Genomic DNA, 25,864 nt, shown 5'->3' on the forward strand with positions numbered 1-25,864 from the left:
GTGACGCTGTGGACCATCCTGGCCCAGGCTCTCCAAGGCTTTGTAAGTTCCAAGCAGCACTTCGAATTGTATTCAGAGTCCCATAGGAGGCCATGCAATCCCCTCCCCTGCCCCTCCTCCATTGTAGGGCTCCTGTACTGCACCCTCATATCCCAGCCTGCATGCAAGATGCTGTCATTTGAACCAGCTGCAGTTTCTGCATAGTCTTCCAGGGGAGCCCAAGGACGAGCATCAGTGGTGGTAAGCTACTGGTTTGGACTGGTTTGGCTGAACCAGTAGTTTAAAAAAAAAAAGCCTACGATCAGCTGAGACAATCAGCTGAGAGGAAAAGAAGAGAAAAGCCCGGGATCGACCCTTCTACCCATCCCTGTGCTTTTCTTTATCCTCTCAGCTGATTGGCTCTGCAGGTCTCAGATGGTGTGGGGAAAGCTGCGTGCCAGTGTTAGGCAAAGCATGCCCACCAAACCACCCTGTCAAGCCTGAAATTGACCCATGCGTAGCCATTTTAGTTAGGCTTGGTATATATACTTTTTCTTACTTTCTCTGTGGCAGTCATGGGGGGAAGGGTTTCAGGCTTGCCACATTCCTAAGGGGGGCGAGGAGTGGAGATAGAGTTGTTTAGGCTAGGTGATTCTTCTTCCCGTGGGAAAATGAACTCTCCGTGCTTAAGCCCCTCGAGGCCCCTTGATTTATGACATCAAGCAACGTTGAATTACTTCTAGTGGAGAATGTGACTTTGGGGGGTTGTTTCTAACATCTAATATTGTGGTGTAATTCCAGGTGTAATTGTGTCAGATCCAGAATTACCACGGACTTTGCCAATTTGAGGCTTTCCTAAACAAAAGAATTTGTCTTGGAAGATGGACTTTGCTCTTTTTCTATTTTGTAATAGATTTCATCACTTGGAAACCTGACACACGCCCACCAAGCCACACCGACCAAACCGGTGGTAAAACAATTTGAATCCCACCACTGATGAGCACACGGTAGTAACCTAATCTGGGGCATCACAAGGGTGTGGAGAATAGAGTTGGCGCTCTCCGTTGAAAGGGGCGGGGCACAGGGTATACCAACCAAATCTGGTCAGAAGGATTCCTGACCAGGGCTTCAATTAGGTCTTCCAGGAGGACATTTGTGTGACCCTAACGGTGGAAGGGGGCAGCTGTCAGCATTCCAGCAACTCTCCATTCCAATCAATAACTCCGAGACATCTCTCAAAGTTATCTTTATTTGGATAGTAACTGGCACATCTGTGGAATCCTGAACCTGAAAGTTTCTGCCTTCCTTCCTTCCTTCCTTCCTTCCTTCCTTCCTTCCTTCCTTCCTTCCTTCCTTCCTTCCTTCCTCAAAACTACAAATCCATCCCCCCTTAGCCATCATCACATCACATGGTCCAATCGCCATCCATCCTAAAGTAAGATTCCCGTTTCATTATGTGCCACACTCCATGACCTTGAACCAAGCAAAAAGAATTTTATTTTGTCTAAAACTAGATGTACTCAAATGAATTCCTCCCTCCCACTTTCTCAGGCTCGATTGTGGCAGCATGGGAGCGTCGAATCTCAATATGGCTTCCAAAGCTGACAACCGCTTTCGAAGCAAAGAAGAATCTAAGGCCCTTCCCCAATTAGCTCATGGCCCCTCATTGAAATTCTCAGCAGAAGGTCCTCCTTGTCTTGGAGGGGGGCAGCTCTCGTCCTCCTCTTCCCATCCCCCCACTTCCTCCTCTTCTTCAGTCATCAACTTCAACTGGATGAGAAGAGAGCCAAGGGCAGCTGCAGGACTGAAGGGAGGGGAAGTTTCCTCTCCGCCCTTTTGGGTCAGAACCAGAGGTGGGTATTCAGCAGGTTCTGACCAGTTCTGGAGAACCGGTAGCGGAAATTTTGAGCAGTTTGGAGAACCGACAAATGCTACCTCTGACTGGCTCCACCTTCATCTATTCTCTGCCTGCTGAGTCCCAGATAATCGGCTGGGTCTTCTTTGGTTGCCCTGCACAGGAGAATGGGGCTGGAAAGCAGGTTAATGGTGGGGAGGGAATGGGGATTTTGCAGTAACCTTCCCCTGCCATACCCACCAAGCCATGCCCACCAAGTCACATCATGCCCACAGACCCGGTAATAATAATAAAAAAATGGAATCCCGCCACTGGTCAGAACCGCATGCAAAGGACCAAGTTGGGTCTTGCTTCAGAACCAGATATTGTTTGTTGAGATCTTGGCGTTTGTTTGGCAAGTTTGGCTTTCCCCCTCTTTTGGGGGGCTGCACATTTAGCAAAGGATGGCTGGCTGGAAGTGGGAAAGCCACTACATGCACCAGGATTTTTGGCATTGGGAGGGGGGAGGAGAGGGACCTCATCAGGTGGAAGAAGGAGCCCCTTCTTTGGTTGGCAGTTGTGCTCCCAGGTCAAATGCTCAGGTGAAAGTGAAACGTGGATGCCATGAGTTCTACCTGGACTAGTACCTGGACTATGGAAAGGAGACTTCGCAGAGGACAGGGGAGAGGCAGAATGGGCCTCTGGAAGGCCAGAGAAAATTCAGAAGAATAGAGGGCAAGATGAGAAGTAATGAGCAGGGCTGGCTGGGGAATTCTGGCACTTGAGGTCCACAAGTCTTACATTTGCCAAGTTTGGAAACCTGTGTAGAACATTGGGTCCCACCACTGCAAGAAGAGGAACCTTAAACAATGGATGGATGGATGGATAGATAGATAGATAGATAGATAGATAGATAGATAGATAGATAGATAGATAGATAGATAGATAGATAGATAGATAGAGTAGAATGGAATGGAATGGAATGGAATGGAATAGAATAGAATAGAAATATTGGAATGGAATGGAATGAAATAGAATAGAATAGAATAGAATAGAAATATTGGAATGGAATGGAATAGAATGAAATAGAATAGAATAGAATAGAATAGAATAGAATAGAAATATTGGAATGGAATGGAATAGAATGGAATAGAATAGAATAGAATAGAATAGAATAGAATAGAATAGAATAGAATAGAATAGAATAGAATAGAATAGAATAGAAATATTGGAATGGAATAGAATAGAATAGAATAGAATAGAAATATTGGAATGGAATGGAATGGAATAGAATAGAATAGAATAGAGAATAGAATGGAATAGAATAGAATAGAAATATTGGAATGGAATGGAATGGAATGGAATGGAATAGAATAGAATAGAATAGAATAGAATAGAATAGAATAGAATACTTTATTGGCCAAGTGTGATTGGACAAAAGGAATTTGTTTTGGTCCAAATCCTGTCAGTGTTCATTCAAAAGAAAAAAAATACGTTTGTCAAAAGTCAGAGGTGTAGTCAAAGGGTACTGAAGTGGGTGGAGGCTCAGGCCAGGAATGGGGATGGGTGGGGGGAGGAAGTGGGGAAGGGCAGAGCTCTGAACACTCTGCTTTCACTTTCAACTCCTTGCTCAGAAAACCAAACTGGGGATCGCTTCCTCGTGAAATAGCAAAGTCTCAGCAAAGCAGAAGGGGTGGAGCTGCGCAAGAAGTTTGAGAAGGGGGAAAGCCAGCCCAGGGCAGTGTTTAACTCCCTCCTCCTCCTCCTCTCCACTTCCTTCCCTGTTTCTCCCCCACTCCGGTTGCAAAGGCTCCTCGAAGCGGGGACTGAGCCCGTTTGCAAAGGCTGGCGCACATTAACACTGCGTGCTTCAGCAACGGTTCAAACCCACAACACGCCGCGTTTTGGTTTCTCTCTCTCTCTCTCTCTCTCTCTCTCTGTGTGTGTGTGTATGCCTTGTCTTTGGCGCGGAGTTCAGCTGGTGGGCTAGCAGCGACAAAGGTGAAGAAGACAAGAAGGAAGGAAGAGCTGCTGGCTGGTGAGAAAGGGAAGGGTTTGATTTTTTTTTTAAATTGGTTGAAAGAACGGCTGGCTCCAGACCACTAGTGGCCCTCGGGCAGCTCGAGACAAGGCCCATCATCCCCAGGCCATAAGGGGAAATGGGGATTGTAGAAAACCTTGAATTACGCCACCTTCGGTCTGGTCTAAGTATAGTATATAAAATCATACGTTGCAATGTCCTACCTGTCAATGAATACTTCACCTTCAGCCATAACAACACAAGAGCAAACAATAGATGCCAACTCAGGGTTAACCGCACCAAACTTGATTGCAGGAAATACGACTTCAGCAACAGAGGGGTCAATGTCAGGCATAGTCTACCTGACTCTGTGGTTTCTCACCCAACCCCCCCAAAACTTTAACCTTAGACTGTCTACTATTGACCCCACTCACCCCTTTCCTAAGAGGCCTGTAGGGGCTGTGCATAAGCGCACCAGCGTGCCTACCGTCCTTGTCCTATTGTTTCTTTTATGTTTCTTATATATATCCATGTATTCATAACTATGTTTTTACTTCTACCTATTATCTTGTAAGCGACTGACAAATCAAAATAAATAAAATAAAATAAAATAAACAAATAAATTGTAGTCCCTCTCGGGGTGCTAGGTTGGCGTAGGATCATCCACCCGTGAAGTGGGCAGGAGGGTTTCCTATTGGGGAACCAGGGAGGCTGAGCTGAGCCGCTCCTCAACCAGCATGAGCGGTTCCCACGATGCCTCCCCCTCTATCTACCCCCCGCCTTCTCCGCGCTCGGGGTCGGTTGGGCAGATATTTCTTTCCCACGAAGCCTCCTTTCGCCCCGGCTCCTTCCCTTTCCTGCCTCTGTTAGGGGCCGCCCTTCCTTTTCCATACAAGGGAGCCCATCCCCTCCCACTTTCACTTTCCAGCTTTTCAGTTCCTCCGGCCTCCTTTTCACAAACTTTCTCCTTGGCCCCAGCCTCGTCCCGATCCTCTTCGCCGGCAAGCCGATCGGGGACTGGATCCGGATGGGGCTCCCGGTGGCGGGCTTGGGGCTTCTGTCCACGGCGGCCGTCCTCTTGCTGCGGGGAGGATGGGCAGGTGAGTAAGTTTGGCCGGAGGGGGCGAGGGCGGGGGGTGGGGGGGCGTGGCTAAGGAGACCTTGAGGCAGGCAGCGTGGTTTTTCCTGTGGCAGCGAGTTCCAGAGGCTTCGCCCAGTTTGGGAAGGGGAACACGTTGAAGCCCATTCTATCCGTTTGAAATAATTACACGTTGTTAAATCCGTGGTAGGCTGTAGACACAGTTTTATCCCTCCTGAGGTAGAATTGAAGGGGTAGTAGAAGGCATCTAGTCGATTCTCCTTTTGGACCATCGCTGCAGGATGTCTTTCCTATTAGCAATCAGCAGAGTTAGCCTGCAATATTGCATTCTAATCACTGTGCCACCAGGTCTGTCTGTCTGTCTGTCTATCTTCTATCCATCTATCATCTAACATCTATTTATGTCATCTATCATCTATCTATCATCTATCTATCCATCATCTATCTAATGTCTATCTATCATCTATCATTATCATCTATCTAGCTATCATCTAGCTATCATCTAGCTATCCTCATCTATCTATATCATCTATTGTCTATCTATCCTCATCTATCATCTATCCTCTATCCTCTATCCTCTATCCTCTATCCTCTATCATCTATCATCTATCTATATCACCTATCATCTATCATTTAACATCTATCTATCATCTATCTATATCACCTATCATCTATCATTTAACATCTATCTATCATCTATCTATATCACCTATCATCTATCATTTAACATCTATTTATCATCTGTTGTCTATCATCTATCTATCACCTATCTGTCTATTATCTGTCTATCCTGTATCTATCTTCTATCTATCTTCTATCCATCTATCATCTATCATTTAACATCTATCATCTATCTGTCTATCATCTATTTATCTTCTATCGATCTTCTATCCATCTATCATCTAACATCTATTTATGTCATCTATCATCTATCTATCTATCATCTTATCTATCCATCATCTAGCTAATGTCTATCATCTATCATTATCATCTAGCTATCATCTAGCTATCCTCATCTATCTATATCATCTATCTATCGTCTATCTATCCTCTATTATCTATTATCTATCATCTATCATCTATCATCTATCTCTATCATCTATCTATCATCTATCATCTATCTATCATCTATCTATATCACCTATCATCTATCATTTAACATCTATCTATCATCTATTGTCTATTATCTGTCTATCATCTATCTGTCTATCCTGTATCTATCTTCTATCAATCTTCTATCCATCTATCATCTATCTATCATCTATCTATCATCTAATGTCTATCATCTATCAATCATCTATCTACCATCTATCAATCATCTATGTATCCTTATCATCTATCTATCATCTATCATTTAATGTCTGTCTGTCTGTCTGTCTATCTATCTATCTATCTATCTATCTATCTATCTATCTATCTATCTATCTATCTATCTATCTCAATAGCAGCTTAGACTTCTATACCGCTTCACAGTGCTTTACAACCCTCTCTAAGTGATTTACAGAGTCAGCCTCTTGCCCCCAACAGTCTGGGTCCTCCTTTTACCTACCTCAGAAGGATGGAAGGCTGAATTGACCTTGAGCCGGTCAGAATTGAACTGCTAGCAGTCAGCAGAAGTAGCCTGCAGTACTGCCTTCTAACCATTGCGCCACCACGGCTCTTGTACTGAACTGTCAAAAGTTGAGGATAAGCTGTAGTCAGGCTTTCTCGAAAAAGGGGGCTGGTTCCAAATAAAAAAGGGCGGGTGGGTGGTGGTTAAAAGTATGCCTTTGGACACACCTCTCCCAAATTTCCTTTACCCCATTCCCCACCCCCCACTTCCCGGCTCTTTTCAGGTTCCCATTCATTGCGCATTTTCTACACGCTGGTCATGGGCTCCAGCCAGGATGTGCCACACTACATTGTGGTGGCGTATGTGGACGATCAGCTAGCTGCACATTTTGACTCCCATACCAGAAGAATGTTACCCCAAATGGCCTGGCTACATAACATGAAGGAGGAGGACTCTCATTTCTGGGATTTGACATCACGGAGAGTGAGCACCACAGAGCGGCGATTCAAAACCGACCTCGCCATCTTACACAGTTATCACAACTCCAGCAAAGGTAAGACATTGGATGGGGAGGGCTGGGAACCATGGATTTTGGCCTCTGTAGAGGACCATTTCTCTTTAGGAAGAATCTGAACCGGAGGTGGTATTCAGCAGGTTCTGACCAGTTCTGGAGGAAATCTAGAGGACATTTTGAGTAGTTCAGAGAACTGTCAAATCCCACTTTTGACTGGCCCCGCCCCCATCTATTCTCTACCTCCTGAGTCCCAGCGGATTGTTTGGGTCTTCTTTGGTTGCCCTGCACAGGAGAACAGAGCTGGAAAGCAGGCTAGTGGGGTGAGGAGGGAATGGGGATTTTGCAGTAACCTTCCTCTGCCACGCCCACCAAGCAACGCCCGCAGAACCGGTAGTAAAAATTTTTGAACCCATCACTGTTCTGAACCAGTTAGGAAATGCTAGAATATGGGTGTCATGCCCCTGTTGGAATCTGATTCCGAGGGAGAGGTGGAACAGCTGACAGGGAGTGGGAGTGTGGCTCTGGTGGCTGTGTAGGAAACTGGGGAAGGGCACAGTTCAGCTGGGCATTCAGAGGAAAACCCAGGCCCACCCCCTCTTCATCCTAGGGCACACAGGGAGGAACGGAGAAGGGAGCAATGTGAGTTGCTTGGCTTACAGGGGAGGAAAGGGCCCTGATCCCCTTCATTAGCTGCAACAGGGAACATAGTGTTTAAAAAGGGAAGTTGCGCACAGCCAACTGTTGGAAGTAAACCGTGAGTTATCTTTGTTTGTAGAGGCTTATCTGGGTTCTGGCATCCTCCCAACAGTGTGTGTTTCGTTATCTTTTGAAGTCTTCAATTCCTTATCCTGCTATGTCTCGTTAATTGCTGCAGCGTGGTTTGTGTTGGTTTTTATTTATAATTTTATTTTCTTTGGGTTTGGACTGAATTTCTTCCCTTTAAAACCTGTTCTTGGGGGAGTTTTTTCTCCAGCTGAAGATAACTGGACATTGGAGGCAAAGTTGGAGGTATTAAAGGGACTTTACCTACTTTTGTGACTTTGTTGCGTTTGTGCCATGCCCCAGGTCATCACAATTTCCCTTGGCTTTCCCAGGCAGCTTCTCACCTCCTCATTTCTGATCTTGTCAACCTGGTTTATACGTAACAGCTGCCTGTAAATCCACATTTCAAATGCTTTTAGTCTCTTCAAGGGCTTTCTCTCAGAGTCCAACTCTCTACTCCGTAGAGCAGGAGAGAAAAGATGGAACATCTGACAAGCCTGATTTTATATACACTTTTTTAAAAAAAATTAAATTTTCATCCTTTTCACATAATGTAGAAGACCACACAATAAAAGGTACCGTTTGTACAGTGAAAGTTAGATGGCCAAAATAAAGGAGAACAGTGAGTTTTTGAAAAATCAATAAACCTAAAGAACAGCTTCCTGAAACAAATAATAATGGACAGATGGACATTTTACCTATACAGGTAGTGTTAACTCATAAAATATTTCTATGGTTTTTTTAGAGTTGCCAACAGAAAGGGAGGGGGGAGCAGTGTAGCTGCTTGTAAACCGAAACTGCATTCCATAAATGTTTTCAAAGATGGTAACTAGGTGACCGAGGTTTCTGCTGCACAAAATTCTAACTGGAGAGCATGAATTGATGACTCTGGGCTATGGATGTGTTCCATTGGAGAATATGAATTACGATACACCCAGGGGATAGGGGAAAACTAGGGTCAAGGGTGACAATGAATGATGTGTCTGCTACACCCAGGAAGTGTCGGATATGTTAATTGCCAATAAATCCTTTTGAAGTTTTGGAAGTTTGGCTCAAAACTCATGATTTAAATCGGGGTAACTGCCGGAATCCTGACAAGTTAATCCTCAACTTACAACAGTTCATTTAGTGACCATTTGAAGTTACAATAACACTGGAAAAAATGTGAATTATGACTGTTTTTCACACTTACGACCATTGTTTGTGTACGTGGGCAGGCATGCGGCTACCCCTCCCACAAAACCATTACCCTTTAATCCCACTCTCCTCCCACTCTGGGCTACCAACCCGGAAAAATTGAACTCTGTTCTAAACCAAAAAACGGTTCCTAGCTTGGAGATTCTGTTGTAAGGCATCTAGAAAGTATCCATGATATCAGTCACTCCTAAATGTTATCTCTCCAATTGATTTATTAGAGACAGATCTGGCACGTCAAAAGCAATTTCCCAAGTGAAAGTTTTTTTGTGCATTACACAGAATCCACCTTCTCTCCTCCCTTCTCTCCTCCCACTTCTACACTTCATAAATCATGAGAACCAATTAACTGCAACTGGAAATTCTTAATATGACATACAGAATAATCTTGAACTTTTCAACTCCTCTAACTCTCAAAAAAAATGTGGCAGCTGAATTTCAAAGCTGACATCTGTCTGATATTTTTAGTTTAGTTTAGGTTATTGTCATTGCACCTCGTGGAACGAAATCAAACACCATCTTCAGTGAACATCATGACCATGAAAATAAACACAAACACACATCCTTCACTCTCCATACATTGAACCGAAAACCCCTGACACTGCACCAATACTGCACTATACAGTAGCTACTGTCCTAGGATAGAAGCTGTTTTTCAGCCTATTTGTTTTTAATATCCTGTACCGTCTGCCAGATGATAATAGTTCAAAAAAAGGGTTCCCAGGATGAGATGGATCTTTGAGAATGTTCTGTGCTTTCGTAAGGCGGCAGCAGCTGTAAAGTTCTTCTAAAGAGGAAAGAGGGCAACCAATGATCTTCTAGTCAATGATGTTAACCTGCTGGAGCGCTGTCCTATCTGCCACTGTGCAATTGGGGTGGGATCCGACAGGGTTAACTACCAGTTCGGTCATTTATGAGGTTCGGTGATTTATGATGTGCTTCCTGCAGCTGCCAGCGCGTGTAAATCGTCATCAGCATGCTGCTTGCAGAGAAGCAGCCTTTCAAAAAGCCCCTTTTTCCTGCTTTTTAAACTGCAGCTGTGCCTCACAAGGCAGCTGAAGTTGAAAAAAATCAGGAAATAAAGGTCAGGTAAGAGCCTGGGGAGACAAAAACTGGTTCTATGTCTGCTGCTCTTCAGAGCTACAGGTTCTATAGAGGTAGACAGAACTGGTAGAAACCCACCCCTGCATACACAGGTGCAGTAAGTTAAAATGCTCTCTATGGTGCAGCAGTAGAAGGTCACCAGCAGTTTTTCATTCAGTTTGTTGCTTCCTGAGAAGTCTCAGGTTGTATAATCTCTGCTGGGCCCTTTTGACCAGTGCTGCAATGTGAGCACCCCAGGTCAGATCCTCTTTTACATTTGAGTTGGACCTGCCCATTGTGGCATGCAGCTGGATGTTTACCAGACTGCCTCCTGATAAATCTGTCAATTTTCAACTACCCAAGTGGGAGAAGAAACCAAAAAGGAGGACAAGAATAGAGATATGTGTTAGGAATATAAGTCACCTAACAGCTTTTTGGGTTAGAAATATATAAGCCAGGATAGACATTTTAGTACTATGTCTTTAAGAAATTGCAAAAAATGCAATTGGGTGTGGTTTCTCAAACAGCCATAAGATGGAGCCAGAAACCTGGGTTGTTTTAGTCTTAGTCTCAGAAGAGAGTGTGTCTGAGTGAGTATCTCTGTTTCCTTCTGTTGGAAAGTATTGCCGTTGCTCCATTTCTTCTAATTGACTGATATTACTGGATTTGATGTAAGTTTGTTACTGAACTGTTTTTTGACACTGGACTTTGATATTTGGATTATCCCTGGATTGAAAACTGACTGATTTTACTTGTGAATGACTTTTGGACTGCTTATTTTGGACTTTGCTTAAACCTTTCTGGAAGTAAAAACTTACATTTGCTGTACAGTGCATCTGTGTGCTCTGTGTGTGTTATTCAAACACTACTCTCTATACATCTCCCTGTATGCACTCATTCTCCTAACGGGGAATTACCTCAACAGTATGGAGCTGATTCTCCTCGGGTGTGTGTATCCTTCTGCTCTTTTTCCATCTTCTCGGCAGGCTTTCACAGCTGGCAGCGCGTGATTGGCTGTGATCTGAGAAAAGATGGCCACCGGAGTGGGGTCTACCAGTATGGCTACGATGGAGAGGACTTCATCAGCTTGGATCAGAAGACCCTCACCTGGACAGCAGTCGACATCCATGCTCAGGTGACCAAGAGGAGGTGGGAAGCTGAGCCTTTCATTGCCCAGAGCAGGAATAACTTTTTGGAGACGGAATGTATCGAGCTGCTTCAGAAATGCATGGTGTATGGAAAGGATTACCTGCTGAGGAAAGGTAAGGAAGAAACTAGGGGGACAAGGGTTGGTGATGTCGCAGGAGAGCTCTGGATCTGTGGTATCTAACAAAGTGAAATTCAATGTAGAGAAAAGTAACGTCTTACACTTAGGCAAGAAAAACCAAAAGTGCACATATAGACTGGGTGAAACCAAGCTTAATATGAGCCAGCCATGTGCAGCAGCAGCCAAAAAAGCTAATGCAATCCTAAGTTGTATTAACAGAGGGATACAATCAAGATCAAGGGAGATACTAATACCATTTTATAAGGCCTTAGTAAGACCACACCTAGAGTACTGCACCCAGTTTTGGTCACCACACAATAAAAAAGATGTTGAGACCCTTAAAAAGGTGCAGAGAAGAGCAACCAGGATGATTAGGGGACTGGAGACTAAAACATATGAAGAATGGTTACAGGAACTGGGCCTAGCTAGTCTAGTGAAGAGAAGGACCAGGAGAGACAGGATAGCAGTCTTCCCATATTTGAGGGGCTGCCAAAGAGAGGAAGGGGTCAAGCTATTTTCAAAGGCACCCAAAGGCCAGACAAGGAATAATGGATTAAAACTGATCAAGGAGAGATTCAACCTGGAAATAAGGAGACATTTTTTGACAGTGGAACAATCAACCCATAGAACGGCTTGCCATCAGAAGGTGTGGGAGCCTCATAACTGGAAGCTTTCAAGAAGAGATTGGACTGCTGTGCTGTGCTGTCCAGCCAGTGTATGGGAGTTGGATAGTTAGTTTGGTCTTGTGAGCTGTCCCCCTAAGGGAATGCATCATGGTAAATGTAGTAAGGTATCCTGGAAAATGTAGTTCATGTCACCTGATCACATCTGTAATCCTGATTGGTCATTAAATTGACCCTCGATGGGTTGGGGGAGGTTTCCTCACTATTGTCTGAACTCACAGACTTGTGGTAACTGTTCTACTTCCACCGCTATGAGATGGGAGAAAAGGGATAGGAGATAACCATCTTTTTACATACAAGACAGATATGCAAAGGATTGATCATTAAAGAAGAACTCCGTCACAAATGTGAGTTATGAGGATACCTGATGAACCAATAATAAAGACTTTGTACGAATGTCTATCTGCATCTGTACAGAAGACAAAATCTACCACTGTACAGAATACAGAACAACTGCCATTTGTCAGAAATGGTGTAGGGTCTCCCGCTTGGGCGGGGGGGTTGGACTAGATGACCTAGAAGGTCCCTTCCAACTCTGATTATCTGTTATCTGAGAGAGGGAAGGAGGGAGAAAGAGAAGGAGAGAGGGAGAAAGAGAGAGAGTCTGGGCTGTCCGTCAGCCCTCAGGTGGAGAGTCAACAGCCCCAAGGTCTGGAGGTGGCTGATGTGGAAGAGGAGGAACAGCTGGGTACAGTGTCTGATGCATAGATGTGCAGAAGGCAGAGGAGAGGAGTGCAGTGGAAATTTATGGGCTGATCCTTGGGATGGAAGAGTCATGGCTGCTAGCGAAGCCTCACCGTAGCTTTGGGCATAAAATGGTTTAGGGAGCTGGGTCAGAACAACACCAGTGTTGTGTTCTTTACAGAGCCTCCAGTGGTGAAGGTAACTCGCAGGATCCAATACAGCGGCATGGAGACCCTCATCTGCCAAGTCTATGGCTTTTATCCCAAAGAGATGGATGCCACCTGGAGGAAGGATGGAGAAGTCTGGGAGCAGGACACCTTCCGGGGTGGTGTCCTTCCAAACTCAGACGGGACCTACCATGCCTGGTTGAGCATCGAGGTTGACCCGAACGAGAGAGACCGCTATCAGTGCTATGTGGACCACACCGGGCTGCCAGAGCCTCTGATCTTGGCATGGGCAGAACCTGGTAAGAGAATGGGGGGGAAGCGGGTGTCACCACCTGAATGTGAGCAAACATTTCCCTGGAACCTCACATAGCAATAGAAATAGCACTTAAACTTATGTACCGCTTTAAAGTGCTTTACAGCCCTCTCTAAGCGGTTTACAGAGCCCCCAACAATTTGGGTCCTTATTTTACCCACCTCGGAAGGATGGAAGGTTGAATCAACCTTGAGCCTGGTGAGATTTGAACTGCCAAATTGTGGGCAGTTAGCAGAAGTAGCCTGCAGTACTGCACTCTAACCACTGCGCCACAGAGGCTCCTGTGATGATCATACAACCTAATGAATGTGGTGATGGAGTTCACTAATTTATTGGGTTTACCCAAGGCAATTGTCAACTCATAGAACATTTTCTATGCCCATTTTATAGTTGCCAACAGAAAGCGGGAGTGGGGGTGGGGAAGAAGTTTGAAAGAACAGTGCAGCAGTTTGGAAGCAAAAGTGCATTCCATGCATACCTTGCAAAGATTACACTAACCGACTGGAGTTTCTGCCGCGCAAAACTCCAATTGGAGAACATGATTGATGACTCTTGGCTAGGGATGTGTTTCATTGGAGAATATGAATTATGATACACCCAGAGGGCGGTTGGAGAAAACCAGGGTCAAGGATGACAGTGAATTACCTGTCTCAAAATCAGCTACATCCAGGTCATGCCAATATGTCACTCCTAATGAATTCTTTGAAGCTTTTTGAAGTTTGGCTCAAGGCTCATGATTTAATTAGGGCAATTGCTGGAATCCTGACAGAAATGACCATAAAGGTAAAGGTCTCAGAGGTGGTATTCAGCAGGTTCTGACCAGTTCTGGAGAACCAGTAGTGGAAATTTTGAGTAGTTCAGAGAACTGGCAAATACCACCTCTGACTGGAGATTTTACAGTATCCTTCCCCTGACACACCCACCAAGCCATGCCCACAGAACCGGTAGTAAAAAGATTTGTATCCCACCACTGAAAGGTTCCCCTCGCACATATGTGCTAGTCGTTTCTGGCTCTAGGGGGTGGTGTTCATCTCCGTAATAAAGCCAAAGAGCCAGCACTGTCCCAAGACGTCTCCATGGTCATGTGGCTGGCATGAATAAACACTGAAGGCGCGCGGAACGCTGTTCCCTTCCCACCAAAGTGGTCCCTATTTTTCTACTTGCATTTTTTACATGCTTTCAAACTGCTAGGTTGGCAGAAGCTGGGACAAGTAACGGGAGCTCACTCCGTTATGGGGCACTAGGGATTCAACCTGCCGACCTTTCTGATAGATAAGCTCAGCATCTTAGCCACCGAGCCACGGCATCCTCTTGACCATAAATTTGGTCAACGGTTGGCTTCCTTCAACATGCCACAGGCCCTAAGAGACCAAACCTAAATCCAGATGAATCCTTGAACTAGTCCAGTATGTTTGGCAACTCAGACGTTTGTGAAAATCGGAGCTGGCGGGTAAATTGAGGCCTTCTGGAAAATGGGAACGTTTTAAGGTTGGTTGTGTAAAATTTTGCAGAAGAAAGAACGTGTGGGTGTGCAGGAGCCATGGGGTTATGGTGTGGAAAAGCAGATATATTTTTTGTTGCATGTCAAAATTCTAGAGTTGGAAGGGTCCCTTGAGGCCACTCAGTCCACCCTTGCTCAGTGCAGGCATCCAAGTTAAACCATCTCAAAAATATGGCTGTTTAGCTCTTTCAAACAAATCGATCTTCACCCGGGATCAGAGGCTCTGTCCCTGCTATTAAGAATATTTTAGAGCAGGGGGCCCCAATCCCTGGCCTGTTCAGAACTGAGTCACAGAGATGGCGGATGAGAATAGAATAGAAATAGAAATAATAGAAATAGAATAGAATTCTTTATTGGCCAAGTGTGATTGGACACACAAGGAATTTGTCTTGGTGTAAATACTCCCAGTGTACATAAAAGAAAAGATACATTCATCAAGAATCATAAGGTACAACACTTAATAATAGTCATAGGGTACAATAAACAATCAAATCATACTAGGAAAATGTCCATATAAATCATAAGGATACAAGCAACAAAGTTACAGTCATACAGTCACAAGTGGGAGGGGATGGGCGATAAGGAGTGATGAGAAGATTAACAGTAATAGTAGTGCAGACTTTGTAAATAGTTGAACAGTGTTGAGGGAATTATTTGTTTAGCAGAGTGATGGCTTTGGGGGGGAAAAAAACTGTCCTTGTGTCTAGTTGTTCTGGTGTGCAGTGCAATATAGCGTCGTTTTGATGGAAGGAGTTGAAGCAGTTTATGTCCGGGATGTGAGGGGTTTGTATTCCGATTTGTCGTTGTCTAGAATGAGACCAATCGCTGTTGTGTCATCAGCAAACTTCAGTATTTTAACAGATGGGTCGTTTGAGATGCAGTCATTGGTATATAGGGAGAAGTGGAGAAAACACACAGCCTTGGGGGGAGGGGTATCAGATGTGATTCTGCCTAGCTTCACCTGCTGCTTCCTGTCTGTTAGGAAGCTTATGAGCATGTGTGCATGCACAGCTCCATTTGCGTGAGCACATGCCCACCACTGGTGCACCTGGAGCTGCATGCACGCACTCATGCAGCACTATCCCTCTTCCCCCTGCCTACCAGTCTGCAAAGCCAGAAAGGTTGGGCGCCACTGTTTTAGAGCACCGTGGCTTAGTTGACTCAGGCTTGTCTGCCCTCTCACTAAAATTGGGAAATTAGAGGGAAGCATAATCTCAGGACACCTCTGGTCACTGTATCCTTTTTTCTAACACAGCCTTTGTGCCCAACATGGGGCTCGTGGCCGGAGTCATTGGGGTTGTAGTGGCCACAGTCTTTGTTGCTGTTGGAGTGACTGCCTACGTCAGTAAGTATCTCTTGGGTGGGCACAGGGTGTGTCATTCGTAGAACGTGGGAGGTGCTGCCAATCTCCACATCGGGGATGGGCTGCTACGGGTTCACATTATCCTAAGAGTCTTCGCAGTTCGGTGAACCCATAAATCCCACCCCTGGCTGGCCCCACCCACCCCTCCCCTCCCAGGCCTGTTTTAGATGCCAAGTAAGTACAGGGCCAGTGCGACGGCTCAGAGAGGGTGAAAAACAGGCCTCCCGGAAGCTTCAGAAGGCCAGGAATGGGCCTGTTTACAGCCTCCACAGGGCCTCTGGAGCCCAGAGAAGGCTGTTTTCGCCCTCCTGGAGGCTCAAGGAAAGCCTCCAGAGCCCACGGAGGGTGAAAAACAGGCCTCTCAGAAGGTTCAGAAGGCCAGAAATGGGCCCGTTTCCAGTCTCCAGAGGGTTTCCAAAGCTTGGGGGAGGCCATTCTTGCCTTCCCAGAGGCTCGAAGAAAGCCTCTGGAGCCCAGGGAAGGCAAAAATGTCCCTTCCTCTGCCGTGGTGGAGGATGCCGATTAGGCCACGCCCACCATGGCCACATCCACCCAGCCAGCAACTGGGCAGAGAACCATTTGCTGAAAGTTTTGAAGCCCACCCCTGCTCCACATCCCCTCAAACTTGATATTTCCCACAAGCTTCCGGATCTGAACATGGCCTCCAAACATCCTGAAGATCCTGGAGACATGGTCTACATAATATCCTAAGGTAGTGTTTCCCAAACTGTGTCAACTTGAAGGTATGTGAACTTCAACGCCCAGAATTCTCCAGACAGGTTGTTGTGGTTCGCCAGCAGCAGGTGCGGATGGCTGAGGTCTCAGAGAACGAGGACTCAAATGAAGAGCCTGTGTGTGAGGCAGGGAATGGGGCCAGGACCATCAGGGAGTGGAATGCTGCCTTTGGAGATTGTGGAGCCTGGCAGCAGTGATGAAGAGGTCCTTGAGGAGCCTGTGCCCAATGCGGGTGCGTGCAGGGCTGCTCGAAGGAAAGAGCAGCTGCAGCAGCATGGGCAACTCGGGAGTAAGGCTGCAAGGTAATTAGTCCCTCCCTTATGAGATAAAAGCCAGCTGAGAAACCGGAGTTCTTTGCAGGAAGCAAAGAAGTTTTTGCATTCAAGCCTTGTGGACGTTCAAATATCTTGGTTGGTGCTTGGAGACTCTTTATGTTTGAAATATTTCTTGGCAACTTTATTGAGTGTTCTTGGCAGCCTTGCACAACTTTGGCAAGGCTCGTTCTTATCAGAGACAATTAGTTTGAAACAGCCTTTTAACCGTGAAGGAATGGAATTTGTAAAGAATTATTAAAAGGTTTTGCTCTTACCTCTGTTTTGTGTTTGCTTCCTTGGAACAAGGTTTGGATCAGAAGACAGGTTGAGAAACACTACTCCAAGCCATACTACTGAGGTTGGTTTGCTTTTGAGCATATTGGCTACAATTGTTCATTTTGGTGTTACAACTTTAGAGCAGGTACACCAAAATGAACAAGTTTAGCCCACATGGCAAAAGCAAACCAACCCCAGTGTTTCTCAACGCTAGCACCACCAAGCTAATCTTTGCAGACTTCAAGAAACAAAGACGAACTGGGCTTGTTTAGTGTTGGGGTAAGAGACCCCACCAAGAAGTCCACAGGCTGTAAGTGAATTCAGAAGTCCAAGAATTACTCAACATTAAGCCAAGGTTCTTTAAATCGGCCAAGGTTTGCTAATGACATTCTCACACCCTGAGGTGGTATTCAGCAGGTTCTGACCAGTTCTGGAGAACCGGTAGCGGAAATTTTGAGTAGTTCGGAGAATCGGCAAATACCACCTCTGACTGGCCCCACCCCTATCTATTCTCTGCCTCCCAAGTCCCAGCTGATCGGCTGGGTCTCCTTTGATTGCCCTGCTCAGGAGAACGGAGCTGGAAAGGAGGTTAGTGGGATGGGAAGGGAATGGGATTTTTCAGTAACTTTCCCCCAGGAGTGGGGACAGAATCGTTCTGACCCAAACCTTGTTCCAAGGAAAAAAACATGAAACAGAGGTAGCAAAAAACCCTTTTAACAATTCTTTACGAATTCCGTTCCTTCATGATTAAAAGGCTGTTTCAAACTAATTGTCTCTGATAAGAACGAGCCTTGCCAAGATTGTGCAAGGCTGCCAAGAATACTAGATAAAGTTACTAAGAAATATTTCAAACACAAAGTCTTCAAACACCAACCAAGATATTCCGAACATCCACAAGGCTTGAGTGAAAAAATTTCTTTGCTTCCTGCAAAGAACTCCGGTTTCTCAGCTGGCTTTTATCTCTTAAGGGAGGGGCCATTACCTTACAGTCTTACTCCCGGGTTGTCCGTGCTGCTGCAGATGCTCTTTCCTTCAAGCAGCCCTGCGTGCATCCGCACTGGGCACAGGCTCCTCGGGGGCCTCTTCATCACTGCTGCCAGGCTCCACAATCTCCAAAGGCAGCATTCCACTCCCTGATGGTCCTGGCCCCATTCCCTGCCTCACACACAGGCTCTTCATTTGAGTCCTTGTTCTCTGAGACCTCAGCCGTCCGCACCTGCTGCTGGCGAACCACAACAACCTGTCTGGAGAATTCTGGGCGTTGAAGTCCACATATCTTCAAGTTGACACAGTTTGGGAAACACTACCTTAGGATATTATGTAGACCATGTCTCCAGAATCTTCAGGATGTTTGGAGGCCATGTTCAGATCCGGAAGCTTGTGGGAAATATCAAGTTTGGGGGGATGTGGAGAAGGGGTGGGCTTCAAAACTTTCAGCAAATGGTTCTCTGCCCAGTTGCTGGCTGGGTGGATGTGGCCATGGTGGGCGTGGCCTAATCAGCACCCTCCACCATGGTAGGGGGGGGGACAATCTCCAAAGGCAGCATTCCACTCCCTGATGGTCCTGGCCTCATCCCTGCATCACACGCAGGCCCCTCATCTGAGTCCTCGCTCTCTGAGACCTCAGCCGTCCACACCTGCTGACAGCGAACCACAACAAGAATGGAGATTTTGCAGTATTCTTCCCCTGCCATGCTCACCAAGCCACGCCCAGAGCCGATAGTTAAAAAAAAAATGAATCCCACCACTACTCACATCCCTGTATTTGGGGAACATTCCCTTCCTCCAGGAGGGTTTTCCAATTTCCCAGTCCAGCTCTGGGAAGTTTCTGGTGCTGCAGGATGAAGCTCTGAAGCTCTGGATTTCTACCAAAAGTTGAGGGGAAAATGAGGGAACTCTAGGTGGGACCATCGTCTCTGACTTCTTGATTCTGTTTTGCAGGAAAATGTGGCAGAAATGCATGCAGAACAGCATCAGGTGAGTGACTTGAAATACAGTATAATTTTGGTATAAGTTGCCTTTGGGGTGGTGGATCCCGATTAGCCCAAATGAAATTGTGCCTGATTTACCACTTCATGCAATGAGAAACATAGCTAGTCCTTGACTTACAACCATAATTGAGACTCATTTTATGTCACTAAGTGAGAATTCCCCAGCCAACATGGGTGTTGAAGTCCATAAGTCTTAAAAGTTGGCTCAATTTGGAGATCTCCATTCTATATGAGGATTGACGTGAGATGACAGATAGAAAGAGGAAAAACTTTATGTTTTTAAAAAGTCTACACATGAGAGATGCCCAGAAGTTTGCGTTTCATGTATGTGATTTATTGTTTGACGAAAAGGGGCATGCTATTTTCCTCCAAATCTTGTTTTTTCTCATCTCTTTGTTACAGCCAGCATACAGGATTTTGAAAGTCCTCCAGTGGTAAGTAGGGGGTGTAGGTCTTTAGGTTCACATCTCTTTCATCAGGGGCAGAAAAAGAATACCCCCCTCCCGCTCTGCAAGAAAACTGATTTGTTTATGTATTTATCAATTTTATGTAATGGCCCATCTCACTGAAAATGACCCTGGGTGGTACTTAATATTCTTTTTCTTTGATCAAAGCCATCTCTGCTAACTCCATCAATTTTTGTAGGCATTCATCTATGGTAGACTCGAAATGTCCTTCCATATTTGTGTGTACAGTATTCTTGCTGCCATCAACATATATAAGATGAGAGTTCCACATTTTTTTTCCCCAAATCTTTTTTCATTAAGCCCCAAAGAAAAATTTCTGGTTTTATATTTCTAGCCACTTTAAGAATTTTCTGTATTAGAATATTGTCAGAATATTCATGAACTGGCAGAGACATGGGTAACAAGGTCACCCAATGGGAGCTGAATTGTGGGGGTTGAGGAGTCTGGGCGTGGCTTAGCTCTGTGCTCTCAACTCTAAAACTACTCTGCTCTGCTTGTGTTTTGATTGTAACTTTACCGTGTTGGAAGAATCCACTATTGGTATTGTAAACTTTGCTTCAAATGATATTGTGTATATAAAGAAGTTAATGAATCCTGCTGAATCAGTCATCTGTGCGTGCTTTCTGGATTTCAATTTCTGCTGCAAACTCTAACAAATATGAATCTGGGAGTCTTGTTATTATTTAAGTGGACTGCATCATGCCAATGTCAACTTGTAAAGATGGGGAATCGAACCTGGAAGCTGCATCAAGGAACTTGCATTTCAGTCAAAAAAAAAAGCATTCCCCAATGAAGCCATTTTGCGGGTGGTAGAAGTCACTGTGGATCTCCGTGGAGATTACCTTGATGTTCCCGGCTGGAATATGCTTTGCTTTGACTGAAATGCAAGCGCCTTGATGCAGCTGCTAGGTTCGATTCCCCATCTCCTTGCCTATGGCAATTCGAGACCAGGTCAGGGATGCTTTTAAGCGAGTTGACAGCCATTGTTACTCATTTTTATAATCCTTTTTTTTTTCCCCTGCAGAATTGAAGTTTAGAATCATCTGTACTTAAAGTAGCCTAGGTAAAAGAGATCCACTGACTGAACAACCTCTGGGAATTGATTAGTCTACTTGCTGCAAGGAGTATTTGATGTTTTAACATCATACACTGTTTTTTTCCTCCTCTTCCTGTCAGGAAGCCAACGGCAGATAAAACCAGAGCAAAGGAGAGCTCCAAGCAGGACTTACTGTGAATCACTTGGTGCTCCTCAAGAATCAGGTGTGGGTAGCTGAAAAAATGTTAGTATCGTTCTGGCCATCAGGAAGAGTTCAAACTGACTGTCACCTCTGGAATTCATCGCTGCCACAGAGTTGAAGGGGTGGTGGTGCTGTTATTAAATAGTTCTTAGAGGGAAAAAAAGTTTAGTTTGAAAGTCAAGATTACTGAGTGTGTCGCAGCAGTAATTGCAGCCGCAGAGTAATTGGTTCACATGATTAATGAGGTATAGAAAAGTGGGTGGGGGTAGGTTAAATTTTGGGGGAAGTCTGGGAATGATTTCAGTTCTGAAATTACTCAGATGATGCCAGTTTCTGTTTTTAATGAAGTACTTAAGAGATTATGTTTGTCTTGGAGTTACTGTCAGCTGGTGCTCCATTCAAAATCCAAGAAAGAAATACTTAAGACTCTTTTTATTAGAGAAAAGATAACTTTTACTGGAAGTCAAGTGGTAGCAACAAAAGAATTCTGAATCTGAGAAAATGGGCGCGTAATCACATATACAAAGTATGGCAATGTTCCCACCCCCAATAGTTCAAATGGTTCTTCCAATTAAAAGTCGTGAATATCATCATGTGGACATCTCCAGGTAGTGTTAAGGCTTCTGTCCATTGACCTTGGCATATTTTGGTAAAGGTTTGCAGCTGCGCATAGCATAGAAGAGAAAGCAAGGAATAGAAACCTGAGCAAGAATGTATCCCCCGCCCCCAGTTTATACAATTCAGTTTGTAACACCTCCAGCTCACTTCCCATAATTTTTCCCCTTCCTTCCCCCCGTTACTTATGACAGCCGAAAGATGCAAAGCAAAGGGAGAAAATCTTGAAGGCTGACAGTTACTGATTAAACCGGAGTCATACTGGAACCCTGACACCGTCAACCTATTTATTTTGAATACTGCTGGCCATTTTCTGAAGTCTCACAATTCGAAGAACTATCAAGTACCAATCAAGGGGAATATTTGTAGCTCTGGGTTGAAACGAAATCATCAGGCTAGTCTGATGATACTTGTTAGTTAGTTTGCTTGTCAAACATGTACAATATAGTTCCCCAGTCCTTCAGGATTAACTAACATTTTATTGTGTCCCTCCTTTTGCATTCTTTAATTATTTTATTCCACCATTTCATTGATATTAGTATTATAACTCTTGTCCCGACGTGTTGTCCTGCGGCGAGTGAGCCATGCCAAGTAGTCCTAGAGCCCACAAAGGACAGGTGGCACTTGGCAAAATGTGTCACGGTGAAGAGCAGAACGTGCCAACAAAATATTTCTTAAGGGAGCCAGAAGGCTCAGAGCAAGCCAGTGATAATTATGGGTTGAAAATCATGTGTGTTTTTCTCAGATACCCTGATATTTTTTTTTACAAATAGCAAAGCGTCCTTGGTATTCTCTCAGCTTGTTTGTTTTCTCACAGACATTTCATTATCCAAACTAGGTGACATCATCAGTGCTAGTCTGCTGCTATTACCTAGTTTATTTATTTATCTGTTTGTTTGTTTGTCAAACATGTACAAGATAACAAGAATAAGTATGAACACAAGCAGGAATAAAAGGAAGTAAATAGACAGGGACAGTAGGCACGCTGGTGCACTTATTCACGCCTCCTTTAAGAATGAGGTGAGGTCCATGGTAGACAGTTTGAGGTTGAAGCTGTGAGGGGTTGAGGTTGTAACAATGGAGTCTGGTAGGGTGTTCCAAGCATTGACCACTCTGTTGCTGAAGTCGTAGGCATTGACCACTCTGTTGCTGAAGTTGTTTTCTGCAATCGAGTTTGGAGCAGTTTACCTTGAGTTTGCATTGGTTGTTTGCCTGTTTATGATTATGATTCAAGCTGAAGAAGTCCTTGATAGGCAAGATGTTATAGCAGACGATTTTGTGTGTTATGCTTAGATTGGACTGCAGGCGGCGCAGTTCCAGATCAAAATTTCGAGCCTGGAGTCATAGGGAATTCTATCGTGAGTGGAGGAGTGGAGTACTTTTCTTGGGAAATACCTCTGAACTCATTCAATTGTCTTAATGTCTGATATACAGTGCGGGTTCCAGGTGGACAAGCTGTATTCGAGAATTGGTCTGGCAAAGGTTTTGTATGCCCTAGTTAACAATGCGATGTTGCCGGAGAAGAAGCAAAATAATGTTAACAACTCTTAAAGCCTTTTTGGCAATGCTGTTACAGTAGCACTGAGGGTGTTTGGGTTACCCTTGTGTGGGTAATGAAATGTCTGCAAGAAAACAACCAAACTCAGAGAGTACCAAGGACCCCTCAGCTATAAAATAGCACAGGTTGGGAGTCGAGTTCCCAACCAGCATCATTCTAGAATTAGGAAGGTTGACCTAATCTATTATTTATATTTTTGTATTTTGGTTTATTTTAAATTACCTTTTTTTTTTTTTACAGTATTATGCTTTAAAAAGGCTTGTATGCTTGTATAAAGTTGTTCATAAAGCTAATAAATATCTGACTTGTCTCTACACGATTGGCATCAACACTTACTGATGACGAAGGAAATTGTCATTATTTGTAAAATGCCCAGAGTCATTTAGTGAGATGGGTGGTGTATACGTTTGATGATTAAATAAATCAGGAACTATGAGTTGTGATTCAGGGCTGCGCTATGTTTGAGTGTACGGGAAATATTTTTTTTAAAAAAAATGACAAATTTAAAAATTATTTAATTTTGAGATTTGAATCAAAATTGTTTAATTCTGGGTTTATTTGCAAAACATTGCAGATTACAGATAATCAGAGTTGGAAGGGACCTTTGTAGGTCATCTAGTCCAAATGTGTGAGTTGAGCCCAAGGCTGAACCGATGTCTTTTGCTCATGTTTTATGGGTTAGCGTGTAGAGGAAAAGCTTTGTTTGCGTTACATACTTGGAGAAACCATACATTCTGGGTTCAGTTCCAAGCGGGGGAAAAAGGCACTGGAAACATGGAGGCTGGTTTAATGGCGGACAGGACCACATGGCTTGGAGCTCCAAAGTGAAAAGGACAATCACGTGCTTCAAGATGTTGGGTGAAGGAAAAGAAGAAAAAGGGCGGATATGCTGAGTGTGCCTGGGTATTCTCTGGGTGCCCTCTGTTGGGATTTGAATTTGAGCTTGTATTCTGATTGGTTGTCTGACTCCCATGGGGCCATGCAGGGGCAACTCTGTAGGATGCCCTGAGTGCCAGGCTTGGTTGAGCCTGGCTGGACGATGATGACGTAATGAAAGGGCTTTGGGCAATTCCTATTATAGCTCTACCTGGAGTAGATCTTTTTTTATGTAAAATAGGCTGGACTAGGCCAGAGTAATGGCCCATTAGCAAAGGTTGGGGAGGTGGGGGCTGAGTTTCTGATTCTGAGGTGAGTTTCTGCTTCTGAGTTTCTACTCTTTTTAAGGGAAATATTCTGCCTTTTTAATATTTCCTAGGACAGTGGTTCCCAACTTTTTTTTCGCCCCGCACCCCTAAAGAAATTTCACTCGAACCTCGCACCCCCTGAAATTTAGACTTTAGGAACTACTGAACGCATTAAATATATGGTAGGATTGAATCTTTTCAGCTATGTATGTGACGGCCACTAAATAACGATACTTAACTCTAAAATGAAAACAAGGTTAATCCATTGCATAATAAATAAAAATGCCAACATACAGCCAATATCGTATTATTTACCTGGACTTTTCTCGCACCCTCTGGAATATCGTCTCACACCCCCAGGGGGTGCAAGCACCCCAGGTTGGGAACCCCTGTCCTAGGATATTTCATTTTTCTAGGAGTGGGGTGGGTGCTAACTTTCTACACCGGTTTGCACAACACGCTGGATTGTACGCACCTGGTCCAGGATGTGACTAGGCTGTATCAGCTGGGAAGTTTTTCCTGACAAGTTTGCCCCTAGCATTTTTCTCCCAGACTTTTTCTCTGGGAAGAGGGATTGCAAGGTGAATCCCAATCAGAAGAGCTGGAAGGGTACCTTGGAGGTCTCCTAGTCCAGCCTTCGGCTCAAGCAGGAGACCCTATACCATTTCAGACAAGTGACTGTCCTGTCTTGTCTTAAAAACCTCCAGTGATGAAGCACCCACAATGTGTTAAGGCCAGCTGTTCCCCTGGTTAATTGTCCTCACTGTTAGAAAATGTCTCCTCAATTCCAGGTTGCTTCTCTCCTTGGTTAGTTTCCCTCCGTTGTTTCTTTTCCTGCCCTTGGGTTGCTTTGGAAAACAAACTGCCCCCCCCCTTTAAAAAAAAATTATTAATTTTACAAAACAATATACAGACAAACAAAGCATAGGATATAATAACATAAGAGATCTTTTTCTGAAAAAAACCAATAAGACATCTTATTTAAAGACAGAATAATTCCAAATTATCACATTTCCATATGAACACAATTTAATATATATATATTTACCTTATCTGTTCAACTTCATATCTTATCCCGACTTCTCTTTATTACTCCCTTTCCTTCTATTTATTCAAATTATATCTCTTTTACTTTAGATTGTATACATTTTTATATCCATCTGTCTTATTTACAATTTCATTGTTCTTTTCCAACATTCTTCTTACATTCTTCTAAAATTTTATTAATTCAAACGTAAACGTACAAAACACAAAACATAAATACCTAAAACTTCTTTTGGAAAGCGGCTTACCCCGGGTTACCTCTTTTTATACAGACATAAATCAAATTCATACTCACTTAATATACTATTTCACGTCTTAATTAACATTCTGTATTTTCTATATATTTTCTCTCCTCTATTCACTCTCATAATTCTATTATATTTATTTCATCTCATTTTGAATAATTATACTTGTATCTTTTGTCTGT

The 25,864-nt window shown here is 44.2% G+C and overlaps 1 protein-coding gene across 2 annotated transcripts; it reads left to right on the forward strand.

Moving 5' to 3' along the window:
• Window positions 1-3,466: 3,466 nt before the first annotated feature.
• On the forward strand, window positions 3,467-23,441 carry LOC148126743 (major histocompatibility complex class I-related protein 1-like). Of its 2 annotated transcripts, none has more exons than XM_087928409.1 (9): window positions 3,467-3,851; window positions 4,812-4,933; window positions 6,768-7,037; window positions 11,024-11,299; window positions 12,853-13,137; window positions 15,908-15,997; window positions 19,282-19,317; window positions 19,734-19,765; window positions 20,823-23,441. In XM_087928409.1, exons 2-9 carry the CDS (start codon window positions 4,861-4,863, stop codon window positions 20,826-20,828), a joined length of 1,068 nt encoding a protein of 355 aa, XP_087784535.1. In that variant the 5' UTR covers window positions 3,467-3,851; window positions 4,812-4,860; the 3' UTR covers window positions 20,829-23,441. The 2 variants fall into 2 exon arrangements, with proteins under 2 accessions (XP_087784535.1, XP_087784534.1); XM_087928408.1 differs by having other exon boundaries at window positions 20,975-23,441.
• The last annotated feature ends 2,423 nt before the right edge of the window (window positions 23,442-25,864 follow it).

The sequence above is a fragment of the Pseudonaja textilis genome, chromosome 2, assembly GCF_049901715.1.
Source record: "Pseudonaja textilis isolate UNSWEBS1 chromosome 2, rPseTex1.2, whole genome shotgun sequence".
Classification (NCBI taxonomy): Eukaryota; Metazoa; Chordata; class Lepidosauria; order Squamata; family Elapidae; genus Pseudonaja; species Pseudonaja textilis.

Coding starts and splice junctions, on each gene's coding strand:
- LOC148126743 (XM_087928408.1), top strand. CDS start 4,861: ATGGGGCTCCCGGTGGCGGGCTTGGGGCTTCTGTCCACGGCGGCCGTC. Junction 15,998..19,281: donor TGGAGTGACTGCCTACGTCA/GTAAGTATCTCT, acceptor TCTGTTTTGCAG/GAAAATGTGGCAGAAATGCA. Junction 19,318..19,733: donor TGCATGCAGAACAGCATCAG/GTGAGTGACTTG, acceptor TCTTTGTTACAG/CCAGCATACAGGATTTTGAA.